Source organism: Ostrinia furnacalis, unplaced genomic scaffold (assembly GCF_004193835.3).
Source record: "Ostrinia furnacalis isolate ACB-3 unplaced genomic scaffold, ASM419383v2 OfSCF2912, whole genome shotgun sequence".
Classification (NCBI taxonomy): domain Eukaryota; kingdom Metazoa; phylum Arthropoda; class Insecta; order Lepidoptera; family Crambidae; genus Ostrinia; species Ostrinia furnacalis.
In genome coordinates, this window is record NW_021133151.1 from 216,590 (window position 1) to 232,152 (window position 15,563).

The 15,563-nt window shown below is 41.1% G+C and overlaps 2 protein-coding genes across 6 annotated transcripts; one reads left to right on the forward strand and one right to left on the reverse strand.

Annotated features, from left to right (window-relative positions):
• Positions 1-1,278: 1,278 nt before the first annotated feature.
• Positions 1,279-11,503, reverse strand: Fen1 (Flap structure-specific endonuclease 1). 4 transcript variants are annotated; one of them, XM_028310110.1, is made up of 8 exons: positions 11,286-11,501; positions 10,894-10,959; positions 10,286-10,489; positions 9,863-10,008; positions 9,009-9,176; positions 7,078-7,296; positions 3,251-3,400; positions 1,279-2,118 (listed from the first exon to the last, which is right to left on the reverse strand). In XM_028310110.1, the coding sequence occupies exons 1-8, from the start codon at positions 11,365-11,367 to the stop codon at positions 2,017-2,019; spliced, it is 1,137 nt and encodes a 378-aa protein (XP_028165911.1). In that variant the 5' UTR covers positions 11,368-11,501; the 3' UTR covers positions 1,279-2,016. The 4 variants fall into 4 exon arrangements, with proteins under 4 accessions (XP_028165911.1, XP_028165909.1, XP_028165908.1 ...); XM_028310108.1 differs by lacking the exons at positions 1,279-2,118; positions 3,251-3,400; positions 7,078-7,296 and adding exons at positions 5,176-5,278; positions 5,409-5,542; positions 8,411-8,441 and having other exon boundaries at positions 11,286-11,503; XM_028310107.1 differs by lacking the exons at positions 1,279-2,118; positions 3,251-3,400; positions 7,078-7,296 and adding exons at positions 5,285-5,542; positions 8,411-8,441 and having other exon boundaries at positions 11,286-11,502.
• A 1,055-nt stretch (positions 11,504-12,558) lies between these two features.
• Positions 12,559-15,222, forward strand: LOC114356761 (plasminogen receptor (KT)). 2 transcript variants are annotated; one of them, XM_028310111.1, is made up of 5 exons: positions 12,559-12,652; positions 12,734-12,864; positions 13,074-13,160; positions 13,552-13,661; positions 13,993-15,222. In XM_028310111.1, exons 1-5 carry the CDS (start codon positions 12,572-12,574, stop codon positions 14,124-14,126), a joined length of 543 nt encoding a protein of 180 aa, XP_028165912.1. In that variant the 5' UTR covers positions 12,559-12,571; the 3' UTR covers positions 14,127-15,222. The 2 variants fall into 2 exon arrangements, with proteins under 2 accessions (XP_028165912.1, XP_028165913.1); XM_028310112.1 differs by lacking the exon at positions 13,074-13,160.
• The last annotated feature ends 341 nt before the right edge of the window (positions 15,223-15,563 follow it).

Here is a 15,563-nt window from a genome sequence, read left to right on the forward strand (position 1 = left end):
TTAAATTGCTAAAATCTTTTTATAGTCGTGAAAGAAAAGTGGTTTACAATGTGTTAAAGTATTTGTCGAAGAGAAATACTAAGGGTTCGGACAATATTTTCATTGAATAATGTTTCCGACAAAGGTTGTCAAATTGACTGACATGTTTATCGCATAGTACAGTCCACTATGAAAATTAGCTGTGGTTTATTTCAACTACCTATTTTAAATTTTTTTGTCACTTTCTAAGTGTTGAATTTTATGGAATTGGGAAAGAAGTACCGAGTTTGAAGCGTTCATGAGCAGACATTGCAGTTGAATATTCAAGTTCTGAATTTGATTATTGATGAATAATAAAATAAATCCTACTAGCTCGATTGATGGTTTCATTTAATTTATTTAAACCAGGTTACCTATAATAATATTTTTTCGTTAATTTATGAAAATATCAAATTAGCCCGTAATCCTGAATCCTGATACATAAAGTTAGCCTATTAATTTAACACAGGTACGACTGTACTCAGTGTTGCACTATCAAATGCAATTGACGCGCCTCTATGCCAGGGTTTTTATGTTCCTGGTCAGGCTATACACAAATCTTTGCTTGTGTTGATCGCCTCAACTCGCGCTGTGCGAACTATTACAACGAGGCATTTAACATTGTTCAAAATATTAATTGCTGACCGATTGATCCACTGTCTAATTAAAGGCAGTACATTACTAAGAGATAAGTGCACGCCGTCCGCGGACGCAATGCGCAACGCACGGTAATCGAAATCGTATCACACAATAATTTTAGATTCAATTTTAAAAACCCGCATAATTTTAGTCAACCCATGAGTAGGTTTCTGTCGAAAAATAAACATTAAAAACTACTTATCAAATAATATTGAACGTATTTATAATATTTAGGTATAGTCTGGTCCGGGAGTACGTAGAATTTTGTCAAATGACCCCAAGCTACCCATCCTTATCGCTCGCGCGTAATTATGTTGCTATCGCGCTCGCACACTCACTGCGGGCGCCCGTCCCACAGTCGCGATAGCAATATAATTTTAATTACGCGCGAGCGGTAAGGATGGGTAGCTTGGGGTCATTGGACAAAATTCTACGTGCTCCCGGACCAGACTATAGTTTAAATCTTTAGGGCATTTGGTGACTAGCCAGTTTCCATGTGGTCCGGCGATGGGCGGTTCTTAGACTAGGCGCAGACCACCGATTTTTAGTTGGCCGATAGTTGAGCCCGATTTTAATTTGTATGAAGAATCGGCCTATAGCAAATCGGTGCAATGTGCGCACTTTCATACAAGTCCATATTGATTAACAGCCCGTCTCAACTATCGGCCAACTGAGTCAGTGGTCTGCGCCTAGGCTTAGCCTGGACCAGGTAGAAACCGGATATTCAACATGCTTTCACATTATTGTATCCATAGACAAATACATAGCGAGAAAAGTTACAACTTATGTACTTACCAGTTTTTAGAGTGAGAAATCTTTCGCTGTGTGCCAAAGAGTATAATGGAAGCAGCATTTAAGATGAGCACTGTAGTTGTCTATGGTTTAAAATGCCAAATTATGCTTGATTTCAGAGGGATTTAGGCTGAAAATAGCTTACCCTACTTAAACGTAATAATTTTTTGAATCACAAATATGACCTTAAAGGTGAGTATAGACTAGAGTACTTACTTGTAACAGAACAACGACAACGAGCCACTCTATCAAATGTTCTAGTGTCACCCTTTGACGAACCAAACGTCGCACATTTTAACTCTATTGTACCAATCACAAAAACGTTACATTATAAAGAAATGTTCCAGTCTATACTCACCTTAAAGCCACGGATTTAGGCTGAAAATAGCTTACCCTAGTTAAAATACGAGTAGACACAATATTTTTTGAATTGTAAATTACGACCTTAAAGCCATAGATTTAGGTTGAAAATAGCTTACCCTAGTTACGAGTACACATAATATTTTCTGAATTGTAAATTACGACCTTATGGTCATGGATTTAGGTTGAAAATAGCTTACTCTATAGTTATTTGGGCTTCCGTCCTCTGCCCCCCGTTTTGGCTTTCTTGTTGGCGTTCTTTTTCTCTTCTTCTGCTTTTCTCTTGGGGTTCGGTGTCGTTGATAGTACCTGTGTTCAAAAACAGTTAGTTTTGCAGGATATTAAGCTCTTTTGTAGTTGTGATAAGGACGATATTGCATCAAAAGTGTGCAGTTCATTGTACAGTCAGCGTCAAATAGTTTGTTACACACAACCTTATTCCAATGTAACAAAGACGTGTTACGAACTTTTTGGCTAGTTTGGGTGTCCTGAACTATTTGACGCTGATTGTACCAGAGGGGTTACTCCGAAACGCTGTTCGAGTCTATCTGTCACCGTCGCACATGATGGTATCTTTCTTTGCGTGAGAGGGATGGCAACATTTGAAACTTCGGATAACGTTTTTCGGAGTAACCCCTTGCTTGGATGTCGCAGCAAATAATTGCTTTCAGATATTGGCGCCATTTGAATAAAATCCTGTCACTGTAGGTTTGACAGTGGCACCAACTGATGATCGCTAAATCAGCACCCCTATTTTGGACATAAAACGATCACGTTTCACACAGACTACTTGCTTCAGACCCAGAGATCCCAGGTTCGATTCCCAGGGAAGATCAAGGATGTAGCTACCAGAGTATGCAACTGGTTCTGAAATGGAGGCCACATACCGTGTGACCCCACACCTATAAGGTGGACAGATGTCCTTATAATGATTGCAGGAAGGCGCTGGATGATGCATTTGTTCAGCAGTGGACGTCCTGGCTGACATGATGATGATACGCCAATAATTCTGGAAGCATTTCCATCGACTCACTTGAGCAGTTTCTTGGCGCCCGCTCTCACGTGATCCTCGTTGAACCTCAACCTCAAGGATGTAGCTACCAATACCAACAGTTGGAAAAGAGATCTAATGTCCGTTTAACGCACTTTACGTTACGCCACTGCCGCTCCTCGTCCAGATCTGTCAACTAGGTATAGCTACAATACATACCATCTAAACCGCTTAAGTTAGACGCTTGAAATTTGGCATGCAGGTACCTTAGTAAACTTAAAGCTTAGTTACAACAGGATATTGCAAAATTCCCACGGAAACGGGAGTTAGCGGGAAAAAACATTTGTATGAAAAAATCTAAACCGCGTTAGATAGATGAAGGGGGTAAAACGGGATCCACGCGTACGAAGTCGCGGGCGGCCGCTAGTAATATTATATTCATCGACTGACCTTAAAGAACCCATCGAGGCGTCCCTGCGTGGTGCCGGAGCGAGCCTTCAGCAGTTTCTTGGCGCCCGCTCTCACGCGATCCTCGTTGAACTGCTTGTCGCCGCAGAGGTACTTTACTAAGCCCTCTTCATCCGGATCTGTCCATTTTAGCTGGAATGGAATAAACATGGTTATAGGTGGTTGAATATCAACAATGATTGTAGATCAAAAATGGTGTCAGATTATCACTCCAGTTGACGCCACTGGCGATTAATGTTTTGTCATTCGATAGTGGCGCCAATTGGGATGTTGCCTGGGTCAAAAAGCAAGAGTTTTAATTAGTCCGTCAGTTAACTTATCAAAAAATACTCTACACGTATTTTTCATTTTTTCAAACTAATGAAAATTTAAAGAGATAAAGCGCCCCAAAGTTCATAAGAAGAGGCCCGTGACGTCAACGCTTGCTTAAAAATGCCGCACGTTGTGACGTCGTGCGCAACTTCAACGCACCATAACTATGTAATTATTTGTTAGATTGACAAATAAAAATATACGTGTCCAATATTTTTTGATATTAAACATTACGGACTACAAAAATTTTTTTAGGCAACTAGCCTATTGAAGCAGTAGGACTATCACACTTGCATTAAATAGAGTGAAATAGCGATACTGTTTTGCCAGTGATGGACTGACGCGATGATCTAGATCAGTGTTTTTCAACCTGTGGGTCGCAACCCCCCAGGGGGTCCTCAAGCCTCCATAGTAGGGTCGCGAGAGGTCGTAAAAACTACCTCAGCAAAAAAACCAGAGAAGTTTAAAATTAGATTTATCCGAAATCTAATTATACAAATGCATAACTGTTGTATAGATTAAAGAATTTGTTCCCTACAACATCTTTATAAAAGACATGAAAAAAAAGCGAACGGTCGGGGGGTCGCGAAACTTTTTTTTGATGCTAGGGGTCGCGTCATGAAAAAGGTTGAAAAACACTGATCTAGATAAAGTCGTAGGAAGTACCTGGATGCAGGCAGCTCAAGACCAGCCAATGTGGAATAAATTAAAAATTAATATAAATGATAATTTTACCAGGTCAATGAGGGTTTTCGCGTATGAAAGATCCGCTAGACGGCGGGACATGGATGTGGGGTCTGACTGCTGCGTGATTGGTGGATTTTGACATATCTGTCAATGTCATGTCGAAAATAACCAATCATGCAGCATTTGAACCTCGCGTCTACGTATTGCTATCTGGCGGATGTTTCATACGCGAAAACTCTTATTAGTGAAGTCGTAAGTTCTTACAAACTATCAATATAAATATCCCATTGAAGTATCTTCTACCTCAGTTCATTGACATAAAGAGGGGTGATATTGATATAAATTATGACATATAAATCTAATAAAGTGTCTCCCACCTCAATCTCGCTGGGGTCGGCGACCTCGGGCTCGACGAACAGTCTCCTGGCGTATGCTAAAGTCCGGTCGCCGAGCACATAGAATTTTGTCCAATGACCCCAAGCTACCCATCCTTATCGTTCACGCGTAATTATATTACTGTCGCGGCTGTGCGACGGGCAGCCGCAGTGAGTGTGCGAGCGTCATTGGACGAAAGTCTATGTGCTCGGCGACCGGACTTTATCCGAGTGTCTCACCTCAATCCCGCTGGGGTCAGCGACTTCGGGCTCCACGAACAGTCTCCGGGCGCCCTCGAAGTCTAAATATATTTCTGTCGCGCTCGCACACTCATTGCGGCCGCCCGTCGCACAGTCGCGACAGCAATATAATTACGCGTAAGGATGGGTAGTTTGGGGTCATAGGACGCAATCTTATCTGCTCGACGACCGGACTTTATCCGAATGTCTCACCTCGATCCCGCTGGGGTCGGCGACCTCGGGCTCCGCGAACAGTCTCCGGGCGCCCTCGAAGTCCCAGTCTTCCGGCGGCACGTAATTATATTACTGTTGCGGCTGACCGGACTTCATCCGAGTGCCTCACCTCGATCCCGCTGGGGTCGGCGACCTCGGGCTCCGCGAACAGTCTCCGGGCGCCCTCGAAGTCCCAGTCTTCCGGCGGCGCGTAATTATATTACTGTTGCGGCTGACCGGACTTCATCCGAGTGTCTCACCTCGATCCCGCTGGGGTCGGCGACCTCGGGCTCCACGAACAGTCTCCGGGCGCCCTCGAAGTCCCAGTCTTCCGGCGGCGGGTACTTGCTCGTGTCGATGTTCTTCAGCACTTGCTCCAGGGAGCGGTGCTGGCGGATGAGCTCGATGGCGCGCTTGGGACCGATCCCGCGGATGGAGCCGCAGTAGTTAAGACGGTACCAGTAATTGACTATAGGTGTAGCTTAACTAAGTCAGTCCAGGGTATGGAAGCGGCATGGGAGGACATATTATAACGTGACAGATCATACAAATCTGAAGTTTTGCTGTCGTTTGACGTTACAAAAACAGCCTCCCGTACCTCAGGTACTGACTGAGCTAAGCGCTACTTTTAGTATCCTATTTAAGTGTCTTCCACCACAATTCCGCTGGGGTCAGCGACCTTGCGCTCCACGAACAGTCTCCTGGCGTATGCTAAAGTCCGGTCGCCGAGCACATAGAGTTTAGTCCAATGACCCCAAGCTACCCATCCTTATCGCTCGCGTGTAATTATATTGCTGTCGCGGCTGTGCGACGGGCGGCCGCAGAGTGTGCGAGCGAGACAGCAATATACCGTAATTATATTGCTGTCTCGCTCGCACACTCACTGCGGAAGGATAGGTAGCTTGGGGTCATTGGACGCAATCTTATCTGCTCAGCGACCGGACATTATCCGAGNCGATAAGGATGGGTAGCTTGGGGTCATTGGACGCAATCCTATCTGCTCGGCGACCGTACTTTATCCGAGTGCCTCACCTCGATCCCGCTGGGGTCGGCGACTTCGGGCTCCACGAACAGTCTCCGGGCGCCCTCGAAGTCCCAGTCTTCCGGCGGCGGGTAATTATATTACTGTCGCGGCTGACCGGACTTTATCCGAGTGTCTCACCTCGATCCCGCTGGGGTCGGCGACCTCGGGCTCCACGAACAGTCTCCGGGCGCCCTCGAAGTCCCAGTCTTCCGGCGGCGGGTACTTGCTCGTGTCGATGTTCTTCAGCACTTGCTCCAGGGAGCGGTGCTGGCGGATGAGCTCGACGGCGCGCTTGGGACATTTAGCTTCAGTTCTATGTACTATGTGCCCTGCCCATTGTGACCTCAGCTTGCTAATCCGTCGGGATTTGTCAGTGACTTTAGTCCGTTTACAGACCATTTACGATACGCCATCGGAGTGTCTTCTAAGACTCCTACCTCAATCCACAGTCTCCTGGCGTATGCTTAAGTTCGGTCGCCGAGCAGATAGAATTTCGTCCAACGACCCCAAGCTGCTCATCCTTATCGCTCGCGCGTAATTATATTGCTGTCGCGACTGCGACGAGCGGCCGCAGGGAGTGTCTGAGCGAGACAGCAACATATCGTAATTATATTGTTGTCTCGCTCGCACACTCACTGTGATGCGATAAGGATGGGTAGCTTGGGGTCATTGGACGAAATTCTATGTGCTCGGCGACCGGACTTTATCCGAGTGTCTCACCTCAATCCCGCTGGGGTCAGCGACCTCGGGCTTCACGAACAGTCTCCTGGCATATACTAAAGTCCGGTCGCCGAGCACATAAAATTCTGTCCAATGACCCCAATATGGCGTAACTATATTGCTGTCTCGCTCGCACACTCACTGCGGCCGCGCGGGCGGGCGATAAGGATGGGTAGCTTGGGGTCATTGGACGCAATCCTATCTGCTCGGCGACCGGACTTTATCCAAGTGTCTCTCACCTCGATCCCGCTGGGGTCGGCGACCTCGGGCTCCACGAACAGTCTCCGGGCGCCCTCGAAGTCCCAGTCTTCCGGCGGCGGGTACTTGCTCGTGTCGATGTTCTTCAGCACTTGCTCCAGGGAGCGGTGCTGGCGGATGAGCTCGATGGCGCGCTTGGGACCGATCCCGCGGATGGAGCCGCAGTAATCGCAGCCGAGAAGGATGCACAGGTCTATGAACTGAGGAGAAAATTATGTATTAGCCTAGGCAGACCACCGATTTTTCGTCGGGCGATAGTTTAGTTGGACAGTTAATCAGTATATTTTTGAAAAAAATATATACATTGACTACGGAAATATACGAATTTTCACACTTTGGAACGTTTTTGCAAAATGGGTTGAAAGCTACTTGCATGCAAGGGGCCTTTTTGCAGAAACGTTCCAAGTACATTTTTTTCAAAATTTGTATTAGAAAAATTAGTAAATTTTAATGACAAGTATGTAATAAAATAACGTTTATTTATTTAGTTGAAGTGATACATACTGCTCAATTCTACTCGCTACCAAAAAAAGCGTACCACAAATTTACAAAAACGCTATTTTCTCAGTTCGACCTGCATGTGGGTTGGAGCGTTGTAGCATAACTACGTCCAAATATCCACCACAATTCTATCTGTGGGGACCTATAAGTGGTTATAAAGTGTTATTAATTGTAAAATAATCAATTATGTAAACCCTGGTCTTCCTAATATAAATAAATAAATATAGGCTGATTTACACGTATTAAGTAGTTAAGTATTTAACAAAATTTTAAGTGATCAGTTACGATGCAATAAGTTATTAATTTAATTTCAAACGTCAAAGCTCTTGTTTACCATGAAACTGCTTGTCAACGTGTCAAGTGACAGGCCCCGCCCAGCAACTTGACAGAAAAATCAAGTTAAAATTTAGTTGCCTACAGGCATGTATGGAAGTGCGCACATTACACCGATTTCGATTTCATACAAATTAGAATCGGGCTCAACTATCGGCCGACAAAAAGTTGGTGGTTTGCGCCTAGGCTTAGACTAAATTTTGTGGCAAAATAACCCCTGTTACAACTACACAAGTCGGAGTTTAGCTTGATCTGTCATATTATGGCGCGCTTGGGACCAATCCCGCGGATGAACTGCAGTAAAGCCTGGTCCGTGAGCACGTAGAATTTTGTCCAATGACCCCAAGCTACCCGCACGCACACTCACTGCGGGCGCCCGTCGCACAGTCGCGACAGCAATATAATTACACGCGAGCGATAAGGATGGGTAGCTTGGGGTCATTGGACAAAATTCTACGTGCTCACGGACCAGGCTTTAGTCGCAGCCGAGAAGGAAGCATAGGTCTATGAACTGAGGAAATGATGCGAGTTAAATTCAAGGGTACTCCTTAGCCTAGGCGCAGATGACTTTTAGTTGGCCGATTGATCAAATCAATATGGAGATGTATGAAAGTGGGCACATTGGATCGGCCGATTTTTCATACAAATCTGAATCGGGACCAACTATCGGCCGACTGCAGTCTGCGGGAGTCTAAAAGTAAAGGTCGTAACAGAAAAAGTCTGTAGTCTACAACTAGGCTTATAATGTGAACGTATAACGATTGTATCACGCAAAAAGTGATGACTGAGTTTGCGGCTTTTTATGCTAACGTAAGTTTTTTTATTAGGCTCGTATGCCAAAAATTAAATGGCAAGTATGAAAAGCAAATTACTACATTGGGCATCTTTGCAATCATCTTAACACGTGTCTGTGATCAACATTTATCTAGCCTCATAATTTGTGAATCAGACTACTGAATTTTTCGGCTGATCTGGGGTGGTCCTCCTCTCTTCTAACTGTCGTGTCCTACAGGGCCCATAATGTTCTAATTTTAAGTACTTTATGGATATAATAAAATATTAAGTATTGAATGCTCACCTCGTTCTGTTTCAATCCTAATCCGTCCAGCACTTTGTCCAGATGGAACTCTTGTACGGGCATCTTACGTGCTTCGGAGAAGGTCATGTGTCGTAACAGGACAGTCGCTCCGAACGATAGCGCGTCCATATCCTCTGTGGCCGCACCGTACACTTTGCCTGCTTTTACCTGGAAAAGAAGTACTAATTAAATAAAGAATCTACCTTACTAAACTACTTTTAGTTGTGATGTCGCGTTTTGTCGCATTTGCAACGCGCTACAGAAGTGATGCCAACGCGATACAGAAGTGATGCCAACGCGCTACAGAAGTGATGCCAACGCGATACAGAAGTGATGCCAACGCGCTACAGAAGTGTTGCCAACGCGCTACAGAAGTGATGTGAACGCGCTACGGTAGTAATATTAATGCGCTAAAGCATCACGACTGTATCGATACAAACGCGCGACCGGCCGTGTCGGACGACATCGGTTAGAGAACGGAGGGAGTGGCATGGCAACTGTAGCGTTCGCAGGTAATTTTGTGCTGTTACTGAATCGCGTTTGCATCACGACTGAATCGTGTTTATCAAGGGCACACAGGTAGGTCGTATTGCGACTGTATCGATGCGATGATGATAGTCACCGTAAACCTTAGTCGCCACTGCATCGCTATAAAAAGTCGTCGTGGGCAAGAGGCCTTATGCCCGTTTTCACCATTAATCTCTAATTTTTAAGTGACACCTATGAAAACAAAATTCCTTTCATGTGTTACCAGTTATATGTGATGTGTGTGTGTGTATATAGGGTGTGTATAGTCACTTAAAAATAGGGATTAATGGTGAAAACGGGCCTTAGTCCTATCTAATCTCACTTACCAGGGCCGCGCACTGCGCCTCGGCCTCGCACGGCGCCTCCACAACCGGCACGCCCATTAACTTGAGGAGTTCCCGCGCTTCTTCGCCATGCTTCTTTGTCACCCTCACCAGACGACGGTTGAATTTCTCGATGGAGACCTGATCGCCTGGCAAAACATACACAAAGATTATATTTACTAAAGCCTGGTCCGTGAGCACGTAGAATTTTGTCCAATGACCCCAAGATACCCATCCTTATCGCTCGCGCGTAATTATATTGCTGTCGCGACTGTGCGACGGGCGCCCGCAGTGAGTGTGCGAAAGCGACAGCAACATAATAACGCGCGAGCGATAAGGATGGGTAGCTTGGGGTCATTGGACAAAATTCTACATGCTCCCGGACCAGACTATAGATCTATAAATAAGGTAAAAAATATAAATTACCAGCTTCCGTAGCCTTCAGCAGTTCCTTCTCTGCCTCCTCACGTCTCTCTGCTCTCTTGTCCAGCTGGTGAGACTTCAGCTGCGGTGGCTTCCCGTCAAACACGTACACTGGCTTGATACCGTTCTCTACGAGCCGGATTGTGCGGTAGAATGTGCCCATGAGATGAGACGTGGTCTCTCCGTCTGCTGCGATCAGTTGTGAACCTGGAGAAAGGAATGAGTTTGTTTGTATTATCAAATAATAAGTATAAAAGAGTGGTGACTGAGTTTGTTCCCGCATTTGCCATGTTTGTCTCGAAGCGCTGGTAGGGCCCAAAAGATAAAGAAAGAGACAAGTAAAGTGGGGGCACTTAAGGCCTATCTTTTTAAATTGTTTTTGACGTTCATAAGTGTCAAAATAGTGGTAAAAATTGAATAAATGTTTTTGATTTGATTTGATTAAGAGAGAACCTTTGTGAATAGCCTTTCAAGTCCAGCATAACTTGATATACAGTGATTCAATTACTTACTTGATAGTCCACATGTTATAGAAAGATGTTACATCCTCTGATCTTACAGCGACTTAGCAATAAACATTGTCTTCCAGTCAACTACAAGGAATTGCTTACCTTCACTTCTGACAGCAATCAGGAACTGGTACAAACTCATGGACGCATCAATCGCAATTTTTCTTCCTGAGAAAAGGGAATCCAATGATAATGATAGAACATAACCTAAATTGGATGTCAAATAAATTAATCAAGATTTGTTTATAAACTAGTTGTGAATAAGCAGGATTATGTCGGTTTCAGAGATTTCATTCATAAGTTAGCATTGTAAAACGAATAGCATTTTACTATCATGGAATATGGATGGCTGGCATTGCATGGCATTTATGTGCTTTTTCTACCAATGGGAAAGGTATCAAAGGTATGCATGACCTTTTATAATAGAAAAACGTTAGTTTAAAATGCAATTTATGTACATTTATTATGTAAAATTATGAAAACATTGAACTCACCAAAATAATTTTTGATTTCCATTTCTTTCACAGCCTGAGGAGCTATGTCCGCTATTAACTTAGATAAACCTAAAATACCCATTTTGAAGATTTATCAGTAACAATTAAACCAATAACTTGTTTTCTTTACAAATTAAAATATAAAAGCCCAAACTGTACAACAGCAACAGAACAGAGGAATTTGGCGGGAGATTTTTGACACAAGCATAGTAAAAGGACAGCTGATGATCTGACTGATTTTGACATTAGTGTTGCACTATGCAATCGATTACAACAATTAATTGTTAAATCGATATGTTTATAACAAAATAGACCTTTAACCACAGAATAAGTAATAGTACAGGTACAGAAGGATTACTCCGCAAGACGATTTAAATAAATGCGAGTCTTGTTACGACGCGATACAGTGGAATTCAGCTCGCACAGCACTACGTACCTACAATTTTATTCACCTACAAGTTTTGTCTCTTTCTATCGCGTGCCTCTGAACTCTTCTTACGCTGTTAGGGTTGCTGTCTAGTGAAAAAATAATTAATCTACTTATTTGTAATGAGGTACGTAAGTAGGTAAGTATGCATTCATTATGGGAAACCTTGGGAGAGGCCTTTGTCCAGCAGTGGACGTCATTTGGCTGAAACGAACGAACGCATTCTGAGCAGTAGTCATAGTAGGTTAGGTTCCTATACTATCCTAAGAATCATTGATTACCTACATGGCCAACATACCTTTCAGCATCTTTGGGAAGCGAAAAAAAAAGATAAATCCGGTAGATTTCTTTTCGAATTTAAACACCCGAACGCCGCACAATATTTCTTTCTCTTTATGTCCATTTTTAAATAATACTTCGATCATAAAATTATAATCATACTACAACGCACGCCAGCGTCCTGACGGGCGCGCGCGTGACACTCGACTGATATAATACCCGCCGGCGGGGCGCTTCGCTGTAGGTAATTATCGGATGTGCCGCGCGGAGTGAGCCAGGCCTGCTTTAACTTAATACCTCGTTTAATGTAGATCGGGAATATTATTATGTTTTACATATTTCAATCAATAGCAAGCATGTTTGGTACTTACCTGTATTAATATTTAAATCGAGTTGCACAGTGAGCAGTAACAAAACTTTTCTGGTCAAACAATTTTTTTTATTAATTCACTCGCTGTTGTTGTCAGTGAGTATTCTTTGCTGTCATCTTTGTCAAGTAACAAGAGCAAGCTATAAAGACAGCGCCCAATTATTTATCTTTTGTTTTAATTAAGTAATTCAAAATAAGTAATTCAAAAAAATGGGAAACTATTTTTCAATAAATATGGAAGAAAATTTCAAGAAAAATCAAGAGTTTATTCAAACAATAAACAAAATTAAGGTATATTTTAATTCATTTATTATTCATTATCATGAGGTCACATTTTGTACCTCACATATATTAATTAAAATTGTATTTTAGATGGAGAGACAAATACAATTGCAATATCAAATGCAAGAACGACAAATGGCGATGCAAATTGCTAAAAATAGGGACACTTGTCTCTGGCTTACTGTTTTTTCAATCACTGCAGCTACAGCCTTGTTTACTGGGTAAGTCTATATTTTTACAAGGTTTTATTTAGTTTTTATCTGTAGGTACTTAATAGTGTCTGATTAAATAGCAAACAAATAAAATTATATCTAAAGTAAATTTGAATAGACCTTGATTTTATCGCAAAAAGTAAAAAACAACTTTTCTTGCATGTTTTTTCTATTAATAATAAAAAGATAATGATGTTTAAGAACTATCCTTTAATCAGTTCAAGAGGACATGGCATAAGTGACTTGTCGCGCGATATTTCTACTCTCTCCGAGAAATTTTATGATACAAGGAGAATCAGCAATAAGTAATTAATTTATTCTTATCGTTGTTTTATTCCAACAATTATTAATAATTAAATCTGGTATTTTAATTAAGTAGTATCACGATTCATTTTTAATAAATTTCAAATTAACTGCTGTATGTTTAACCAATGAATTTGTATTTGCATGCTATTGTTTATGGCTGGATAAGTGATCATAATTTGATGTTTTAACCTTTTATAAACCCTATTTAAAGACAATTAAACATTTCTCTTTCCATTTTGCTAATTATTACCTTAATTTATTATCTACATAATTATTTATTTTTTTAATAATGCCTCCAGTACGTTCACCCTTCTGTATTTTTTAAATATGAGAAAATTTTAAAAGTACTTGCCTATTTAATTTACCGTTTCGAATATTACTCTTTTTCAGTTTTAGGAGGACAAAAAGGGCATACTTTTTGGTACCTTTAGTACCTCTTACATTTACCACTCTTTACTACTGGGATCTCGCTTATGGAAATAAAATGCACCGAATCAGAAGTAAGTTTCTGTGTAAAATATAAAAAGTAGTTTTTAAACGAAGGCACATATTGAGGGATTATGGACAAAACATTTATCAACCCGGAAACGGATCACAACCGTATCAATTCGAGGTGGTCATTATTCTTTGTACGAAATTCCATACTGCAAACGTACATTATCCACACTGTAACGCCTTGCCTCGCGGTGAAAGGCAATACGGTGTTGATCCCTTTGCGGGTTGATAATACAGACACAGACCTCCCATAGGTGTTGTTGGATTCCAATATTTCCAAATTTACACAAACAATTTTGAACTATGAGGTTTCTAGTACTTACTTTGATGTTCCAGTGGAGGCTGAGCACATCATGACACATGAAGCTGACATGCTTGAATGGCCATGCGGGTTACCGTCACCTTCCTCCATTGACCTAGGGCGCTTGGAAGACGAAGAGAAGAAAAAGATCCATCCACCACTTCTTTAAATTAGCAACAAGATAATGCTCAGGAGTGTGCCTTCACTATGCTGTAGTGTAGCAGGGGTGGATTCACACTTTATTTTGGTACAAAATAGTTGCACTATTTGTTATACTGTGTGTACGGGTTGCAGACATCTGTATCTGATAAAGGCAATATCAATAAGATTCGTCATTCATCGCGTTATCAGGAAAATGCATTTTTGTTTAAGTCGATTTTATCAAAAAATGATTAGATTTTGACCAATAGGATTGCATTGTTCTTGTCATCACTGATACTAATGTTTTTTTAATGATTGGATGATAAAAAGAAGTATGATTGTTAAAGCATTTTACTGGCATTTCCAAATTCGTAGTATTAGATACTTAAGAAATAATTCGGCATTCCATTTTGCTTTGGTGTCTAGGGTATAAGTGTTTTTATCTCGTAACTAATTATCCAAACGGTGTTTTTAAGTAACTTTTAATTAAATTTGGATCCACTCCTTTAACTAGCTCAAAAGTTCACATCGACGGGAAAAGCTAGAATCATGACGTAGAACGCACACTAATTTGCCATTTAAAGAAATACTCTTTGATATTTGATAACGACAATATACTATTTTAATATTTAGTAAGTAAATAACGACATCCTTAAAAACAACTGAAAAGATGTGACTAAAAGGATGGTCCATAGTTTGCATTAAGAACATGAACAGTTCAAGTTCAACTTAATCTTATTAAATTTCGTCAAATTAAAAGTGTTCATGTGATTTGTAAGTCGAGGTGTACTTACCTCGACTTATGGTTTTAGAACCTATTTGAAATTCTAAAAATTAATGTTTAACTCAAGTCTCAATAATTACGTCATTTTGAAATGGTGTTTTCAAATAATTGTAGTATGTACCTAGTTGTTATTCATTTCATGCATTTTGAAGATAATTGCTGCTAAAATAACTTATACCATATTAAACAGTAAGATTTTACGGCAATCAAACTAAAGATATTGGTCACAAAGTTAACAAAGAATCACAAAAAAATATAATAGGTACTTAGTTAAGTCATCTCATACATGCTGCGTGATTTAGGTGTTGTTTATTATTTATTTTGTTTGAGATTAAGTACTTAGAAGACGATAAAGTAGGTAAATAACTTTATTTTTGCTTGAAAATATATATTTTGTTGAATTTTATTTATAAGTAAGTTCTATAGTTGTATATGGGTGATATTTTTTTAGGTTAATAAACTAGATCTACAGGCTAACTAATTTATTTTTACAGCTCAAAGGATAATCTTTATAAGATCTTAAAGTGTCAAAAAGAGTTTTATTTTTTAGAATTAGCTTATTTGAAGTATTATTGAACGACAAATAAATTAATTAAGTACTTGTTTGTTATGAATGTATTTCTCGATAAATAAAAGTTAAAATAAACGTTTTAAATCAAAATATTTTTTTCATTTTATACC

Excerpts from the sequence above, each read along its gene's own strand:
- LOC114356761 (XM_028310111.1), top strand. The coding sequence starts at position 12,572 with ATGGGAAACTATTTTTCAATAAATATGGAAGAAAATTTCAAGAAAAAT. Across the intron at positions 12,653-12,733 it reads AAACAATAAACAAAATTAAG|ATGGAGAGACAAATACAATT; the intron begins GTATATTTTAAT and ends ATTGTATTTTAG. Across the intron at positions 12,865-13,073 it reads GCTACAGCCTTGTTTACTGG|TTCAAGAGGACATGGCATAA; the intron begins GTAAGTCTATAT and ends TCCTTTAATCAG.
- Fen1 (XM_028310110.1), bottom strand. The coding sequence starts at position 11,367 with ATGGGTATTTTAGGTTTATCTAAGTTAATAGCGGACATAGCTCCTCAG. Across the intron at positions 10,960-11,285 it reads GGAAATCAAAAATTATTTTG|GAAGAAAAATTGCGATTGAT; the intron begins GTGAGTTCAATG and ends CCCTTTTCTCAG. Across the intron at positions 10,009-10,285 it reads GCTGAAGGCTACGGAAGCTG|GCGATCAGGTCTCCATCGAG; the intron begins GTAATTTATATT and ends ATGTTTTGCCAG.